This window comes from Eubalaena glacialis, chromosome 4 (assembly GCF_028564815.1).
Source record: "Eubalaena glacialis isolate mEubGla1 chromosome 4, mEubGla1.1.hap2.+ XY, whole genome shotgun sequence".
Lineage (NCBI taxonomy): Eukaryota > Metazoa > Chordata > Mammalia > Artiodactyla > Balaenidae > Eubalaena > Eubalaena glacialis.
The window spans coordinates 183,546,849-183,564,245 of NC_083719.1; the positions used below are offsets into that span (position 1 = coordinate 183,546,849).

Below are 17,397 nucleotides of genomic sequence, written 5' to 3' on the forward strand. Positions count from 1 at the left end.
GGCTGCCTGGGCTCCGTGGAGAATTCGTTGTGTGCTCTGAGTCCCCATCATAGCTTCCCGGGCCCCCTTCACCTCTTTTCCTTTCTTCCAGATGAATTTAAATGCCCCATCAAGGAGGAGATCACACTGACCAGCGGCGAATGGGAGGTTTTGGCCAGGCACGGCTCCAAGGTACCCGAGTCTCCATGCATGCTTGTACACGCATATGTGCACAGACACAATGCACACGCGCTCCCGCCACCTCCAGACCCTGCGGGCCTGTGGCTTCTCTCTCCGCCCCCCCGGCCACTCCCTCCTGCTCTGCACGCCAAGGGCCACGGGGGCTGTGCTTCCCACCAGCTGGAGACCCTGGGTCCAAGAAGCAGGCTGTCCTGAGCATCCTTTGTCGGATCCTGGTGGGTGAGGCCCAGCCCATTCTCAGTGCCACCTGGAGCATTCACTTAGCCTCCATCCACTGCGTGAAGCCACCTGTCCCCAGGACAGCAGTCTGTGAGTCTGTGGGACACTGGTGGTGCCCACCGTAGAACTGTCCCGCAGCTTCCAACGGGGGCCCACCCCCATGCCTGCCCGGGGAGGTTCGGGAACAAAAGATGCAGCTGCAGGGCTGAGAGGTGTACCTTCCACTCCCCAACCCAGATGCTCCATCATAAAAACATGGTGACCAGAGTATCTTCACCGGCGTCCAGGTCTACAGAATTCCAGATTTTACAAAGAGACCCCTTAATCAGACCTCCTGGATCCCTACCTCACACCAGCATAAAGGCCTCCTGGACCAAAAACTTAGATGGAAAAAACTAAACCATACAAATAACCAGGAGGAGATGTAGGCCAACCCTTTAAAAGTTGAGAGGTGGGCCGCCTGTGTGCTGCCCAGGGCTGCCAAGAGAAGGGGGCCAGGCACCCCTGGGCAGCGCAGCCAGGTGACATGGCTTGGCCTTTCTGGGGTGCAGAGGCGGCATCTGTTACAGCGTCAACCCACGTCTCATCTGACGCGGCAGCCCCAGGTCTAGGCGTGGACCTTATGAGGCCACCCCAGGACACACTCGAGAGGTTAACATGCAAGTGTACATTGCTGTGCTCTTCATACAGTGGGAAGTAGTGGTTAGAAAACACTCGAGCAAGAGAAAAGTATCATTGCTGGGTTCTGGTTCTGTAGGTAACCGTGTCCGTTCCAGTATGACCACACCTGGCCCTACTCAGTCGCTCTGCTGTGGTTGAATCTCACTGGAGGCCCCTGTGCTCATAGCCTCGCTCGGCCCCTCGCTAGCTGGGTGCTAAGACTCAGTTTCCTCACCTTTGAGATGGGACCATCAGATAGCGCTGGTCCTCTCCACAGCAGTTTCTCCCTCGGCGCCATGGACACTCGGGGCCAGAGATGGGCACTGTGGGTGTGGAACAGCCTCCCTGGCCCCCACCCTGGGGGTGACAACCACAGATGTGTCCAGAGGCTGCCAAACGTCCCTGGGGGGCAGAACAGCCCTGGCTGAGGACCCTGCTTTAAAGTACTTGGACGCCCTCAGCGTAGCATCTGGCAGACACACAAGACAGTATTAAAACCTTTCTCTAGGGACTTCCCTGGCGGTCCAGTGGTTAGGACTTGGCACTTTCACTGCCGAGGGCCTGGGTTCAGTCCCTGCTCAGGGAACTAAGATCCCACAAGCCGTGTAGTGCGGCCAAAAAAAAAAAAAACAAAACCCAAAACCTTTCTTTAACGTGAAAGTTTTACCCTCTGCATGCCTTATCTTTTTACCCAGAAATTTTCTTTAAAAAAAAAGCATTTTAAGAGTTAAAAAGGGAAAGAGAGCCCTCTGCCGCTGCCACGGCCACCACGGCCGCGTGCTCCATGTGGCCTGTGCCATGGCCCAGGGCCTCGGTGGGTCCCCCGCCTGGAGATCCTCCTTCCCGCCTGCATATCTTCTCACATGGTCCTTGTGACAACACCAGCACACAACTTAACTACGTGTGGTGTGGGGTTTTGCCACGACATCCTCCATTTCTAGAAAACCTGCATTTATTTTTCAAGTACAGTGACAGCGAACACATCAGTGTTTGTTGTAAAAATTGAATCGTTCTAAATAATCCCTTTCCATCCTCACCCCAGACCCCTGTGACCTCCCCACTCCGCCTCAGAGGTGACCACGGGGGGAAATCACTGCAGATCTTTCCTATTTGCACACGTCTCCACAGGAGCATCATAATTTTAGAGGATGTATAGGGCTTTTTTAGACAGTACAGCTTTATGTGGCCACGGAGGACCGTGCCATAATTATGGAACCAGTCCGTCTTTTGGGCATTCAGGGTGTCACCTCTCTTTAGTCTGAAGAACACTTGGAGCATCTTTGTGCCTTCGTTTTGAACTCACCTCTCTGGTGGAGTCCTCAGGAGCAATTCCCAGGGGTGTAATCGCCGGTTCAGAGGATGTGCCTTTTTGAAGTGCCTCTTTAAGCGTCCGTGCTGCGCGGTCAGCCCCAGCAAGGCAGTGCCTGTTCCCGGCCCCAGAGCAAGGTTCCTTCCTGCCCCTCCTGAGGACACTGCCTAAGAACCATGCCGGGGGTCTGATGGGCGTTCCCCCAGGAAACCGGTGGGGCAGGGAGTTACCACTTCTTAGCCCTGAGCACCTGGGTCAGAGAGGTGGGCTGTCCCCGCTGGGGACCAGGGCCGGGGCCGGGCAGGCCCAGAACAGGCCCTCCCTCAGCCTCTGTCCCAGCCCCTCAGCGGCTGCTCTGGGTCTGCCTGGAAGGAGCTGTCCGGACCTGGAGTTCTGATTCCAAGTCAGACCGGAGAACGCGCAGTTAGCCCAGCCCTAGTGGGGTCTGCTCCTGCCCCACGGGGTCTGTGAAGCCTCCCAGATAGCTCTCCAGCCGGCGGGCTCAAGCCAGCTCGGGGAGAACGGGTCCCCTGTCCACAGAACGCTGGGCCCTCCCTGGGGGTGGGGAGGGCGGCCCTGTCACCAAGAGCCCCCGTGCCCCCGCAGATCTGGGTCAACGAGGAGACGAAGCTGGTGTACTTCCAAGGCACGAAGGACACACCCCTGGAGCACCACCTGTACGTGGTCAGCTACGAGTCGGCCGGCGAGATCGTGCGCCTCACCACGCCCGGCTTCTCCCACAGCTGCTCCATGAGCCAGGTGGGCACCTCCCTGATGCTCCCTCCCTTGGAACATTCTAGAACATCAGGCAGCATTCTGGAACATGAGCACAGGGCTACTCCCATCCCGGGCAAGCAGCCGGTGGCCGTTTGCTGGCTGCAGAACCAGCAAGATGGGCACGCTCTGGCATCGGGCAGGTCTGGCTCTGACCCCCACCCCCGCTGGGTCCAGCGGCCTCCGCTTGGGGACCCCTGGCCAGGGGACAGGCTTCTCTCGCCTCAGTCCGCTTATCTGCAAGGCGGGGCTGGTGGTAACAGCAGCAGAGTTAGGGGAACACACCACACGGGGTGAAGATGGCATGTGGTTGATGCAGGTGGCGGGTGAGCAGGGAGGGGGAGGGGGAGGCGCCCCGCGGTCTCAGCACCCCGTCCCGCCCGCAGAACTTCGACATGTTCATCAGCCACTACAGCAGCGTGGGCACGCCACCCTGCGTGCACGTCTACAAGCTGAGCGGCCCCGATGACGACCCCCTGCACAAGCAGCCCCGGTTCTGGGCCAGCATGATGGAGGCGGCCAGTGAGTAGCCCCAGGCCCCCGGGCCCTTGGGCAAGTCCTTCCCCTTGGGAGCCCCAGCTTGCTCGTCGCGGGCCTGGTAAATAAGGCAGGTGAGAGTGGGCCATCTGGGCGAGCACAAGGCATTGAGCGGCACGGCCCCGAGAGTGGGTTGAGCGTAACCACAGGCCCCGAACTGTCCTGTGGGCCCCCCGAGACAGTCTCTGGTTTCTGTGCTGCTGTTATGGATGGAGCACATACTCAGTGCAGGAGCCGACTCTGCCAGACGGATGGGGTCCCTATATGGGGCACCCTCGTCCTCAGGGGCGGCCGTCTCCAAGGGCGCCTGTGCAGAGCAGACTCTCCAAAGCCTTCGTTTGTGGAAGGAGCTGGGGGTCGGTCGCGAGGGGCCTCGGGGAGCACGAGGCAGCTTGTCAGTTTGCCCAGGAGCCTCCAGGGTGGCCAGGACTCTGCCCGGCTGACCCCAGGTTCCAATTCTGGCTGCGGAAGCGAAGGCAAGTCAGCTTATCTCTCTGAAATGTTTCCTTATCTACGGAACGGTCCAGTGGCAGCCCGTGGGATGTAAACCAAGCGCTCACGTAGCGCCCAGCTCATAGGAAGCGCTCACTAAAGAGGACGCCCTTCCCTGAACCCAGCCCTGCCACTTGCAGATTTCTAGAACATTGTAGGAAACAGGAATCCCTGGAGTTTGGGGTGTGTTTTATGGGCTGGAAAGCAGTTTGTCACATCACCGCCCCCGAAAGCTGAATAAGTAGGCAGCCCCCTCCATCTGACAGCTCAGTCCCTGACTCTCCCCATGTCACCATGGATGTGACAGCGTGGGAACTCTGGCCCTGGTTCACAGAAGAGGAAACTGAGGGAAGGGAGGGGCCTGCCAAGGCACCCAGCACAGCCAGTGGGGCAGCAATGGGGGCGCAGGTGTCCCGATGCCCAGCCCTGGGCGTGCAGGCAGGCGGACGGGGGCACCGCTGCCCCAAAAGTCCAGTCTCGCCGTATTTGTGGGCCACATCTGTGAGAAGCTGGCAAGCTGGCCCGTGGGCCAACTCCGGCCACGTCCAGTCATTTCGGCATCACCCCTGGTGGCTTTGGGGCTGCGGCAGCAGCGGAGTCAAGTACCGTCAGCCCCTCCCTAGCCACGGGTTCCGCATCCATGGATGCAGCCAACCGCAGAGCGTTCCAAAAAGAATAACTTGAGTTGTGCGTGGCAACTATTTACATAGCACTTGCATCATATTTACAACTATTTACATAACATTTGGTATCAGGTATTATAAGTAACCTAGAGGTGACTTAAAGCACGTGGGAGGGTGTGCATAGGTTATATGTAAATACTATGCTATTTCACATGAGGGGCTTGAGCATCGGCAGGTTTTGGTATCTGAGGAGCGCCCTAGAACCAATCCCCCGAGGATACAGAGGGACGAGTGTAGTTACAACCCAGAGACACACGATGGCTCTTCTGCGTGTAAAGCCAAAAATACTTACTACTTAGCCTTTTACAGTAAATATTTGCAGACCCCTGACCTACATCACTATTTACTTACTTTCCTCTTAAATCGACACCCTGTTTAACCTAAATGAACTTAAAGGAAGAGTTGTCTTCACCACTGGATTGGAAAACCAGTGTTGCTTTGCAAAGATACAGGTAACCATGAAAATCAGAGAGAGCCCCCTCCCCGCCATAAAACTGGCCGTTAATCAAATCCCAGCGCTGTCATCACCTCCGTACTAGATGAGCCAGTGTCGTACTAAATGAGCTCTGGAGTTGGTTCCGGCCAGACTGTGGCCTGGCCCAAGCCGGCTCACAGGGTGCAGGGTCACTTCCACCCTCAGCCTCTGATTTTAACTGTCGGGCAGTGCAGGAGATGGGGTGCCTCCGGTCCACCCTCTGGGGCTGGGGGAGTGTGGGCGTCGGCCAGACGTGGGCCCCGCTTCGAGGTGGGCTTCCCGGGCCCGCCCTGGCCTAGCCTGGCCCTCGGAGCCACAGCCGCTCTGTCTCCGCAGGCTGCCCCCCGGATTACGTGCCCCCGGAAATCTTCCATTTCCACACGCGCTCGGACGTGCAGCTCTACGGCATGATCTACAAGCCGCACGCCGTGCAGCCAGGGAAGAAGCACCCCACCGTCCTCTTCGTGTACGGAGGCCCGCAGGTGGGCGCTGCCCTGCTCCGCACACCCTCCTCCCTCCACCAGTGCCCCTCCCCATCCCCACTGACCACGCAGGGTCCTTGGGGGGCCCCTGGCTCTCCACACACCCCACCCTCCGGCACAGCCACCCTTTCACCTGCTAATACTCCCGTGTCCCTCTGGGAAGCCCCCCTAAACCCGGCGTGTGTGTCTGGGCCACCTGCCCAGCAGTGACCCACTCTCACCCCTGGTCGCCAGCTTGGGGACAGAGGTGGCCAAGGGCCCTGGGCCCAGCTCTCTGAGAAGGGGACAGGCCAGGCAGGCCAGTTGGCAAGCAGATCCATCTAAGAGAGCGGTTCTCTGCTGGAGGTGGTCTGTCCCCCCAGGTGGTACTTGGCGATGTCTGGGGACATTTGTAGTTGTCGCAGCTGGGGTGGGGGATGCTCCTGGCATCTAGTGGGTAGAGGCCTCGGATGCTGTCAACACCCTACAGTCAGCGGGATGCCCCTACCCCCAGAGGACGATAAGGCCCCGAACATTCATCGTGCCAAATAAGGGACTAGCGTAAGTGATGTTACTTGGGGAACACACTGCCCGCCACCCCCGGCAGTTTTTGTGTCTGTGTTTAGAGATAACTGAAGGGTAGAAAAGAAAGAGGCTGAAGAAATAAGGGAGTAATTCCACAGAGGGCCTGGGGTAGAGGCCCTGGCCGACAAGGGAGCCTGGCCGGGGCCTTCCTCTCTGTAGCACATCCCAAGCACAAGGCCTGGTGCACAGTGGGCCCCCGTCTGACCTTCCCCTCCCTCCACGTCCACAACCTGCCCAAGGCCATCCATAGCCTTCACGATAGAGCACAGGCTCCGTCTTCAGGCTGTAAGCCCCCGTCCCGTCCCGCTGGCGTCTCGCCCGTCTAGCCCATCCTGCTGGTGTTTTACTTGTATTTCTCACACTCGCCTCATCTCGCCTTCCCCACAGGTGCAGCTGGTCAATAACTCCTTCAAAGGAATCAAGTATTTGCGGCTTAACACTCTGGCGTCTCTGGGCTACGCCGTGGTCGTGATTGACGGCAGGGGCTCCTGTCAGCGAGGGCTCCGATTTGAAGGGGCCCTGAAAAACCAAATGGTAACAGCTCTTCCCAGTCCCTTCCTGTGTGGTGAAGAGGGACCTGGGGCTTGGGGGCGGCCCTGGGGCACCTTCATCAAGGGCAGTCCTGGCCAGGATGTCAGTCATAAGTGGGGCGGCCTTTGGAACCAGAGGGAACATCCACTCTGTTGCTCAGCTCTGAGCTGGACCTGTGGGGAGACAGGTAGACACACGCCCCACCTGGTGCCCAAAACCCAGATGCAGCCAGACACGTCAGTATAGGCCTGATCAGCAGGAAGTCCCAAGGGTTGGGCAAGACAGGCACTGGTGGCTGTGGAAGTGGTGCTGATGGTGGTGATGGTGATGGTGGTGGTGGTGATAATAACGATAGTGATCGTGATGCAGACGTTGATGGTGGTGGTGGTGATGAGGCTGATAATGCTAGTGATGGTGGTGGTGATGCTGATGATAATGGTGATGAAGATGGAGATGGTGGTGATGAGGATAATCATGGTGATGGGGATGTTGATGGTGGTGACGATGGTGGTGCTGGTGGTGGTGATGACGGTGATGACACCAGCTGTTCATCAAGCCTCAGCATACGCCAGGCCTCAGAGTACAGGACACTCAGCATCTCGTTTCATCCTCACACCCACTGTAGACTCGGTCCTATTCATGTTAACGTCCTCCTTTTGGGGATGAGGAAACTGAGGCCCAGAGAAGGGACATGACTTTCTCAGAGTCAGCCAGGGGATGGTGGGGCAGGGTTGGTGCCAGGCCGGTCTGACCGCCACCCCAGACAGCAGATTTGCATGGGGCCTGGAGAGAGGGGTAGCTTCCAGAGAGCTGCTTTTGATCCAAGAGGAAGAGGGCTCCCTGCGAGGGAAGAGGTGGGACAGCAGGGCGCGTGCCTGGGAAGAGGCCACTGAGAGGTGCCTGGCCTCGTCCCCCAGGGCCAGGTGGAGATCGAGGACCAGGTGGAGGGCTTGCACTTCGTGGCCGAGAAGTACGGCTTCATTGACCTGAGCCGGGTTGCCATCCACGGCTGGTCCTACGGAGGCTTCCTCTCGCTCATGGGGCTGATCCACAAGCCCCAGGTGTTCAAGGTGGGTCCTGCCCCCGCCTCCTCCCTCCTGTCTGCCAGCGCCCACCCGTGCCCCTTGGAGCCCGCCCCCCCGGGGGAGGCATCTTGGCAGGGGCCTTGCCACGTGGCTGTTTCTCCCCGCAGCAGCCCCATGGGGCCGAGCCCCCCTCCTCATTGCCCGCCACTGCTGACCCCAGGATGGCGTCCGGCTGCACAAAACCCCGCCAGCAGCTCTCTGTGGGAGGCTGAGCCCGGGACCCCGGCCTCGGATGGGCAGAGGTGGGGCATGGTGTGAAGAGCGTCGGGGGAGGGGCCCCCAGGCCGGCGGCACTGTCAGGGCACCGCGGGGCGGCGATGAGGAGGCGGAGGCGGCAGGAAGGCAGTGGGCCCAGGGAGGGGCCGATCCCGGCCCCGGCGCGCTCGTTCAGCTCACCCACCCTCCCGAGACAATGCACGGTCCACAGGGGAGACACGTCTGAGGGCCCCTCCCCTGCCAGCCCCCGTGTGCATGCCCGCTCCTCACGTCCTCCGGGGGAGGCCCCGGGACAGCCGGCCAAGCGCAGGCTCCCGGGACCTGACCTTTGTGTGTACGTGTCTCTCTCTTTCTCTCTCTCTCTCTCCCCCCGCTCCATCCACTGTGGCCCTCAGGTGGCCATCGCAGGCGCTCCGGTCACAGTCTGGATGGCCTACGACACAGGGTACACAGAGCGCTACATGGATGTCCCAGAAAACAACCAGCTTGGCTACGAGGCGGGTTCCGTGGCCCTGCACGTGGAGAAGCTGCCCAATGAGTAAGGCCCCCACCCGCCCTGACTTCAGGGTCGCCAGGGCTGGCCGCCCATGAAGCTGGCCCGCCTGTGGCCGGCTGGGCGTGGCTTCCGCGCCTCCCGCTCTGCCTGCCCCTTGGTTCCCTCTGCTCCCACGGCCCTCCCTCCTCAGCGCTCCTCCCTGAAAGCAGGTGCCTGCGTCCTCTTGGAGCGAGGAGGGAGGGAAGCCCCCCAGCCCTGCCCCCAGAAAGATAGACGGGAAGGTCTAGAGTCGCACCTTGCACGTGCTGGCTCCCCTCACCCCCCAAACACGCGGCCCACCATGGACCCCCTGGGTTAGTTTTGAACCTGAACGGCCTCTGTCTTGTGGGTTTTGACACCGTGGTTCAGAACACAGGTCCACAGTGGTTCTAACATATAGGTGTGTTGGACCAGCTCTGATGTCCCATGTCACGCTTTGGGCATTGGCTTCTGATTCGCCGATCAAAAAGAAACTGGCGTGGCCAGTTTCTGGTGTGGCTCTGTCTGGTGAACCTGGGCCCCGTCTTTAGTGCCAGGGCTCTTGTCACAGGCTGACCCCGCCAGGGCCCCTCTCCCCGCAAGGCTGCTCTCTAGTCTGGAGGGTGGCCTGGGCTCCACGGTGGCGTGCCATCGTGCAGCCAAGCTCAGAACCCACTGCTCCGTGGCCACTCCGATTTACGTTCACATTCATCCCAATTCACTAGAACAGTAAAACCATGGAGACAGACGGCCAGTCGTTGCCCGGGGTGGGGAGTGACTGCTCGTGGGCACGGGGCTTTGCTCCAGAGTGATGGAAGTGCTCTGGAACTCAGGATAGACGTGATGGTTGCACGACACTGTGAATGCACCAAATGCCCCTAAATCCCTTTAAAATTAGTAAATTTTAGGTTGTGTGAGTGTCACTTCAGTAAGTTATTTTTATTTATAAATCAAAATTTTAAAAAGTAAGGTTCCTCGACCACCCTTGCCACATGTCAGGCACTCAGTAGCCACCTGGCGGCGATGGGTGGCGCAGGTCTAGAACATTCCATCGTCTCAGAGTGCCCGTGGGCAGCACTGCTCCAGAAGCTTCCCCGGGCTCAGGGCATTCCAGCCCTGAGCACACCCCTGCCCTCCTCGCCTGGAAGGAAGGGAGGGGTCTCCCAGACCCGCCAGTTGTGCCCGGGCTTTGGGCTCCGCCACATTCCGCTTCTGAGCCGCTGCTTCCGCCCTCGCTGTCCTGGGGCTGGGGCGGGACCCTGGGCCCCCAGCCCTGGCTGAGCGAGGACTGTGGTGCGACTGCCTACGGGCGGGAGAAGGGCGTCTCGCCCCAGGTGCTCACGCCCACCTTGTCTTCCAGGCCCAACCGCCTGCTCATCCTGCACGGCTTCCTGGATGAGAACGTGCACTTTTTCCACACGAACTTCCTCGTCTCCCAGCTGATCCGAGCAGGAAAGCCTTACCAGCTCCAGGTGGGTGGCTCCTCCCAGGAGCCCGCAGGGTGGGCAGCAGTGGGTCGGGGCACCCGTGGCCCCGCCCCCGTCCGCACACCTGACTGCCTGGCTCCACACTTAGCCGGCTCCCTGAGTCCCGACCACCGTTCAGCAGTCGTGCGCTGATCGCTCCCGGTCCGCGCCGCCCTCTGCTGGCGACACCTGGGAACTGGGCCCGGTGGAGGGAGGCTGATGTTACCGGAATGATTGCGCATGCGCACCAGGAACCTTGCTTTGAAGGAACTGTACAGAATGCTGAAAGCATCTGGGGACGGGGTGGGGGGGGGTGTCCCTTGACAGGGGTCAGAAAACAATTCCCCGAAGAGGTGACATTTAAGGGTGCTAAAGAGTAAGTGGGGACTCATCTAGGCCTGGGGGGCGGCTGCGGAAGACACCAGACAGGAAATTAGTAGGAGGGAGCAGCTCCAGGGCAGGAGACCAGGGTGGTTGGAGCCAGCAGGAGAACAGCTGGGGAGCAGGGTGTGGTGACGGGCATGGCAAGCCGCGTGACGCCTCCGGTGATGGGCGGGGCTTCAGCAGTAAGGGGCGGAGCCTCATGATAGGGCGGGGCTTCAGCGGTAAGGGGTGGGCCTCGGGAGGGCTGTGTTTTGTTCCGAAGGGTGAGGCGAGGTGTCAGGCATCCCTCTGGCAGCCCTGTAGACAGAGGCCCATGGGGGCCAGTGGGACATGAGCCACAGTCAGTTGTCCCGGCAGGAAAGGGGGCGGGAGTGGGGAGCAAGAGGCCAGGTGGATTCGGAGTGGGGGGCGGTGTGTGCTGGAGGCGAGAGGGACATATTTTATTACCTGCTGCCGCCACGCAGTCTTTCCGCTTTCTGGACGCCTCCATGCGCTCTGACCTGTCAGGGGAAGACACGTTGCCATTCAACAAATGGGGAAACTGAGGGTCACCGGGCAGGAGGGACAGGCCGCAGGGACCTGTGGCTGGGCATGCGCTTGCCAGACAGGGCAGGAGGGAAGCGGGGCTCCCTGTGGGTGAAGAGCTGGGTTGGGCGCCGCTTGGCAGTCCCGCCCCCAGCTGCACATGCTCTCCAAACACAGGCCAGAGGCAGCTGCACATCAGAGCAAAGGAGTCAGGCCGGTCCAGGATGGATCCTCACCTGTCCCTTCTGAGCCTGAAGCCCTGAGCCTCGTGGCTGGGATAGCCGCTCCCTCCCCGTGCGGCCATTGGTGGCAGGTCCTTTAACCTTGGGCCTTGTCTCCTCATCTGTGAAATGGGCATGATAACCCCTGCCTCCCAGAGGTTGTGAAGGTCAAATGAGTTCTCTCAGGAAAAGCATTTGGCACACAAGGGGGGCCCAGAGGCTTGTGCCCCTGCCTCCCCAGGGGAAATTGAAGGTGAGACAAGACGCTCCCTTGGGGGCTGCGAGTGGGGGAGATGGAGCACGCCCACCTTCCTCTTCAGACACCGGGCAGCAGTTGGCCTGGAGGCTGACAGCCCCAGCTTGTTGGTGCATCACGTTTGTTGTCAGATGTCAGGCCTGGGACTGGGGGCTGGGAGCACGGTGGGGAGCTGATGGACCCTCTCCCTGCCCTCACTGCCCAGAAGGAGGAAGTAACCAGACACCCAGGACCGAGGGTGGCATGAAGGGGTGGGTGCAGCGGGGTCTGTCCCAGGTAGTGCCGCTGCCCCGGGCCCGGAAGGAGTGGGGCCCGTGAGGCTGTAGGGGCAGCAGGACCCAGGAGTCCAGGTCTTGATCTCAGGCTGGCAAGTCCTTGCGGACCTCTGAGCTGGGGACCGTATGATCAGACTTGTGATTCATCCAGGATGGATTCATCAAGGCAAGGGTGGAGGAGGGGAGATCTCTGGGCAGTTTGATGCATTCCTAGGGTAATGCATTCCTAGAGTCTGGAGCAGGTTTCACGCCTACCCCATGAGCCCTTAGGGCTCCTCCGAGAACTGTTGGGGTGCAGGAGCCCTCATTTCATAGCCAGAGGCAAGACCTGCATCCTTGTCACCATCTACCCAAGAGCCTGGACATGCGCTCAGCCAGGTCTCAGGGACTGGGTGATTCCTTGGGCATGGCCCTTGGCACCAGCGTGCTGCCGCTTCTCTCTGGGGATGACCCCCCCCCCTCAGGTGGTGAGCAGACCCAGGAAAACACCTGGCACAGCCTGGGGTGGAGAGGCTGTCCTGGGGCCTTAGCGTGTATAATCCCCAATGGGGCCTGTTGGTGAAATGAACGTGGCTCAGGCGGAGGCACCAAACGTCTGTGACACATGAAGCCCCAGCCACTCCGCGGAGCTGGGTTCCTTGCAGCTCCCTGGGTTTGGGGGATAGAGCAGCAGCACAGTTTCTTCAGGCTTTCGTATATGCAAGTGCTCTGTGTCTGAGACCTTAGCTTGCCCAGGCCACAAAGACCCTACAGGGTCTGAATTCTTCGCTCAGTTTTCATGGGGGGCTGCAGTCAGGGAGGCTGTCACTTGCCCAGAGCTAACACAGCAAGCTGGCCGTGGAGGGGGGATTCGAACCTGGGTCCCTCAGTGCCCTCCCCGGGGGGTGGGGGGCCGGGGGCGGGACCGAGGCCCTGAGGAGAGATGCTCTGAGCCAGGGGTGGAGAGGTTCGGGGATAGCGGGGCACAGGGTGCAGGGGTGCCTCGGTGCCACCAGCTTTGCCTTCTCTGTCCACCCAGATCTACCCCAACGAGAGACACAGTATCCGCTGCCCCGAGTCCGGCGAGCACTATGAAGTCACACTGCTGCACTTTCTACAGGAATACCTCTGAGCCCACGGGCCGCCACATGCGGGGCCTGCACAGTCAGAGCACAAGTGGCTTCGCCGCCACCGCCGTTGCAGGATGGGGGTGGGGGACGAGGCAGGAGGGACCGAGCGGCCCCGCAGGCCCTGCGCAGCGCCTCCTCCCACCGGCCCCGCCAGACCGCCCGCCCCACCCACCCCAGGAGCTGCAGCCTTCGCCCCAACGCCTTTTACTTACTGTTTTCGTTAACGCTCCTGGGGTTTCTGCCTGCTGCTTCTTCGTGGCCAGGGTGGAGAGATGAGGCCAACGTCCACGAGGCACTTCCTCAAGCCATCCCTCCTCTCCCTGTCGTCCAGGAGCAGGAGCCTCAACTCCACTGGGCACTGGAGGCCAGAAGAGACTCGGAGGGGCCGGGCCTTTGCCCCGGGGACCCCCAGGCCCAGCCCGGCCACCGGCACAGAAGCATGCGGTTGCCTTTCCTCCCCACCCGCCCACTTCATATTTGTGTTTCGTTTTGTTTTTCTTTTGGGGGGTGGGCATTTTTCTTAATTATTTAAAAGACAGAAAGCAAGGGCTGCCTAAATCTAGAATCGGGGTCTGCCGCCGGGCCACAGGATTCACCCCAGCCAGCACCCGAAGCCCACAGCGGGAGTCGTGCCCGGCAGGCCGTGAGCGGTGCGCAGGGAAGCGGGGCAGCCGTCCGGCCCGGCTTTCAGGCAGGCTCTGAAGCGCGCCCAGCCCCGTTCTCTGCTGCTCAGCGGCTGCCGCCCCCTCCCCAGCCCAGCCCTCCGGGCACATGTTTCTGCCTGGCCCGCCCGCCCAGACCGGGGTTCCAGGGCTGGGAGTGGAACCCTCCCCGCCTCAGGGTTATCCTTACTCCTTCCTTTCCCTCCCGCCAAGAGTTCTGCCAGGGGCGGGTAGGAAAGAAAACAAAACAAAAAAAACCCCCACCAGAGACGAACCACCTCTACACATTATGGAAAGAAAATATTTTTGTCGATTCTTATTCTTTTATAATTATGCGTGTAAGAAGTAGACTCATTAAACGATTCCAGATGGAAGCGTCGCCACCTGCCTGAGGTTCCTTCTGAACCCCTGGGGCTGGTGATGGGGGCTCCTTGAGTGGGCGGGGGTCCTGGGAGGAGGCTGAGCCAAGGGCATGGCAGTCCTTGCAGTCAAAGGATGGGGGAGCTGCTTGCTCAGCGGTGCTGCCCTGGCACGAAGTGGGGGTGTGGGGCACCATATCGTGGCTGGAAGATGCCCCACCCCTCAGTCAACTGGCCCAGTAAGGACAGTCCCAGAGGTCCTGAGGCAGCCCGTGGGTGCCTCCGAGGTGCCCAGCCCAGGGTGTCACGGGTGGCCTGGCCCTTACTTCCTTTTGCACCTCTCCTTGTCCGGAGACTTGACTTAGCGGTTGGGGGTCAGGACACACCGACAAGGGAGGGCAGGCCATGCCCCTCTTCATGTCTGTCCTTACAGCTGAGAGACTAGGAGACCGGAGACCATGCCTGCGCAGAGGGCACTCTTGGTACTTGAGTTTCTAATAGCACGGTAGCCTCTCCCTGTGCCATCACCCGCTCCATCCTTTCGGAAGGTCCAGTTTTATTTTTAATGGCTTAAAGAATAAAACAAACCAGTACAAAAGGATATAGAGAGGAAAAATACGCCCTCCCTTCTGAGAGGTAACCCCTCCCCAGTCTCTCTTTTTAATACCGGCTTTCTATTCTGCCCTGTGAATGTGCCATAATTTATTTTGCCAGGCACCTATCAAGGGATAACATAGATTATTCTGGGCTTTTCGTATAAATCAACAGACTTTGTCAAGGGCCAGATAGTAAATATTTCAGGCTTTGTAGGCCAGGCAGTCTCTGTTGCAACCGCTCAACTCTGGCCCTTGCAGTTCAAAAGCAGCCACCGGTGATGTGTGAATGAGTGGGCATGGCTGTGTGCCTATAAAGCTTTATTTACAAAGCCACACAGCCGGCCAGATTTGGCCCACAGGCTGTAATTGACCAATCCCTGGTATAAAGGATCCTACAACAAACAGCCTTGTACATGGTTGGGGCATATGTCTGAGTGTATAGGGTAAATTCCTAGAATTATAAAAAGGCATATTCATTTTTAATTTTGAAGGATATTGCAAATTACCTTCTAAAGAATGCCTCAGTGTACACACTTCTTGGTGAAGTGTGCTTGCTCCTCCATTCCTTCATTACGTGTTATTTTTGCCGATCTTAGGAGTGACACATGGCATCTCACTGTAATTCAAATGCACATTTCTTTTTTTTCCCCCTTTATTTATTTATTTATTTATTTATTTATTTATTTATTTACCCCATCCGTGGCTGTGTTAGGTCTTCGTTCCCACGCGAGGGCCCTCTCCAGCTGTGGCAAGCCGGGACCGCCCCTCATCTCGCAGTGCGCGGGCCTCTCACCATCGCAGCCTCTCTTATTGCGGAGCACAGGCTCCAGACGCGCAGGCTCAGCAATCGTGGCCCATGGGCCCAGTCGCTCCGTGGCATGTGGGATCCTCCCAGACCAGGACTCGAACCTGTGTCCCCTGCACTGGCAGGCAGACCCCCAACCACTGCGCCACCAGGGAAGCCCCCCACATTTCTTTTATGTGTACGAATATTTTCATGCTTTAAGACACTTGTTTAGGAGTAATCATTTGCCCACCTTTCTTTTGATCTATTGACCTCACTGATTTGTAGACACTCTTTATATATGAAGGAAATCAGTCCATGGTCATACATGTTGCAAATTGAACTGTGTTGCTGATCTCAAAATGTTTTATGGGTAGGAATCTCAGCCAGTGAATGTTTAAAATCATCTCAGGAACAAGAAGGTGTCTTGCCCTTAATCCGCTGTGAAAGAAAGTGGAGAGGCAACTAGTCACGAGTCACAGAATGACAGAAGCTGGTGAGAAAGGGGACACTGGGGTTGCCCCCCGAGGCTTGGCAGCCGGTGCCCTGCAATTGTCTCAAGCAGGAACTTTTTTGGGGGGGGCAGGGCGTGCCTCACAGCGTTCGGGATCTTAGTTCCCCAACCAGGGATCGAACCCACACTCCCTGCAGTGGAAGCGTGGAGTCTTAACCACTGGACCACCAGGGAAGCCCCTCAAGCAGGAGCTCTTCGTCGGAACTTACTACCCCTACCTCCCTAGGTCAGTACTCAGCATCCATTGGCCAAACTTCAGTCAGTTGTATTCCTGCCCGGACAACAAGGCCTGGGGAGGGACATGGGGGGAATGGGTGAGGGGCAGCTACAAAAGGACAAGTGTCTGCTGGCAGAAGGTCTTGGTCTTGGAGGTGGCAGGTTAAGAGACCTTTGTTTTCTTCATGGTTGATACAGGGCCACTTGTTTTCTCCACCACTGGTGGGATTTCCATCTGAGGGAGGGTTCCGGCTCTGTTTCAGGTCACCCGTGTACATGCTCGAGTCCTTTCTTGGTGGAAGCACTCAGCTCTTCACTAACTGGCAAGAACCCATAAGCGATGGACATAAAAACCCGTTTCATATCGTTTGCAGATACTTTCCCAGTTTGTCATTTGCCTTTCAAACATGTTTATGGTATTTTTAAAATTCTCTATTTTTTTAAAATTGAAGTATAGTTGATTTATAATGCTGTATGGTGTTTTGTTTTTTTGGCCGCACCTCGAGGCATGCTGGATCCTAGGTCCCCAACCAGGGACCGAACCCATGCCCCCTCAGCGGAAGCACGGAGTCCCAACCACTGGACCACCAGGGAAACCTCTGTTTCTTTTTTTTTGTTTTTTTTTTAAATCAACTATAGACACATGAGAAGTTGCAAACACAATGCAGAGCCCCGTGTACCCTTCATTCACCCAGCTTACATCTTACCTAACCCTAGCACACTGTCACACCAGGAAACTGATGTGAATACGACGCAATTAACTAGACTCTAGACCTTATTCAGATTTTATCAGCTTTCACATGCACTCATTTGTGTGTGTGTAGTTCTATTCCACGCTGTCACCTGTACAGATTCCTAGAACCACCACCACAGTCAAAATACAGAGCTGTTGGGGACTTCCCCGGTGGGTGAGGTGGTTAAGACTCCGTGCTTCCACTTCAGGGGGCCCAGGTTTGATCCTTGGTTGGGGAACTAGGATCTCACATGCCCTGCGGCCAAAAAGAAAAAAAAAAAAAAAGAAAATACAGAGCTGTTTATTCACCACAAGGGAGCTCCTTCATGCATCCTCTTTATTATGTCCTCACCCACCCTGTTTATGGTGTCCTGACCATGGAGAGAAAAGTCGTGATACCTGTGTTATCAAATCTTTTCTTCCTTTATGACTGCTAGATTTCATGTCATGATCAAAAAGCAGGATCTTGGGAATGATGGTTTTTTTTCTTTTAATCCCTTCAGTTTTTTGTTTGTTTTTTGGAGGCAAAAAGGAAAACAGAAACAAGAGGCTTGGGGCTCAGTCTTTCTGGAAACA

At 58.0% G+C, this 17,397-nt stretch overlaps 1 protein-coding gene across 3 annotated transcripts in view; it reads left to right on the forward strand.

Moving 5' to 3' along the window:
• The window catches only part of DPP9 (dipeptidyl peptidase 9), a 40,832-nt gene extending 26,852 nt beyond the window's left edge, over positions 1–13,980 (forward strand). The window contains exons 14-22 of one of the 3 annotated variants that reach the window (XM_061190691.1): positions 92–171; positions 2,975–3,127; positions 3,529–3,664; positions 5,666–5,811; positions 6,763–6,909; positions 7,824–7,976; positions 8,603–8,745; positions 10,082–10,193; positions 12,867–13,980. In XM_061190691.1, the coding sequence (XP_061046674.1) occupies positions 92–171; positions 2,975–3,127; positions 3,529–3,664; positions 5,666–5,811; positions 6,763–6,909; positions 7,824–7,976; positions 8,603–8,745; positions 10,082–10,193; positions 12,867–12,959 (1,163 nt within the window). In that variant the 3' untranslated portion in view covers positions 12,960–13,980. Of the gene's footprint in view, positions 1–91; positions 172–2,974; positions 3,128–3,528; positions 3,665–5,665; positions 5,812–6,762; positions 6,910–7,823; positions 7,977–8,098; positions 8,234–8,602; positions 8,746–10,081; positions 10,194–12,866 lie in introns of those variants that run through there. The other 2 variants (XM_061190692.1, XR_009700882.1) reach the window with 2 other exon arrangements.
• The last annotated feature ends 3,417 nt before the right edge of the window (positions 13,981–17,397 follow it).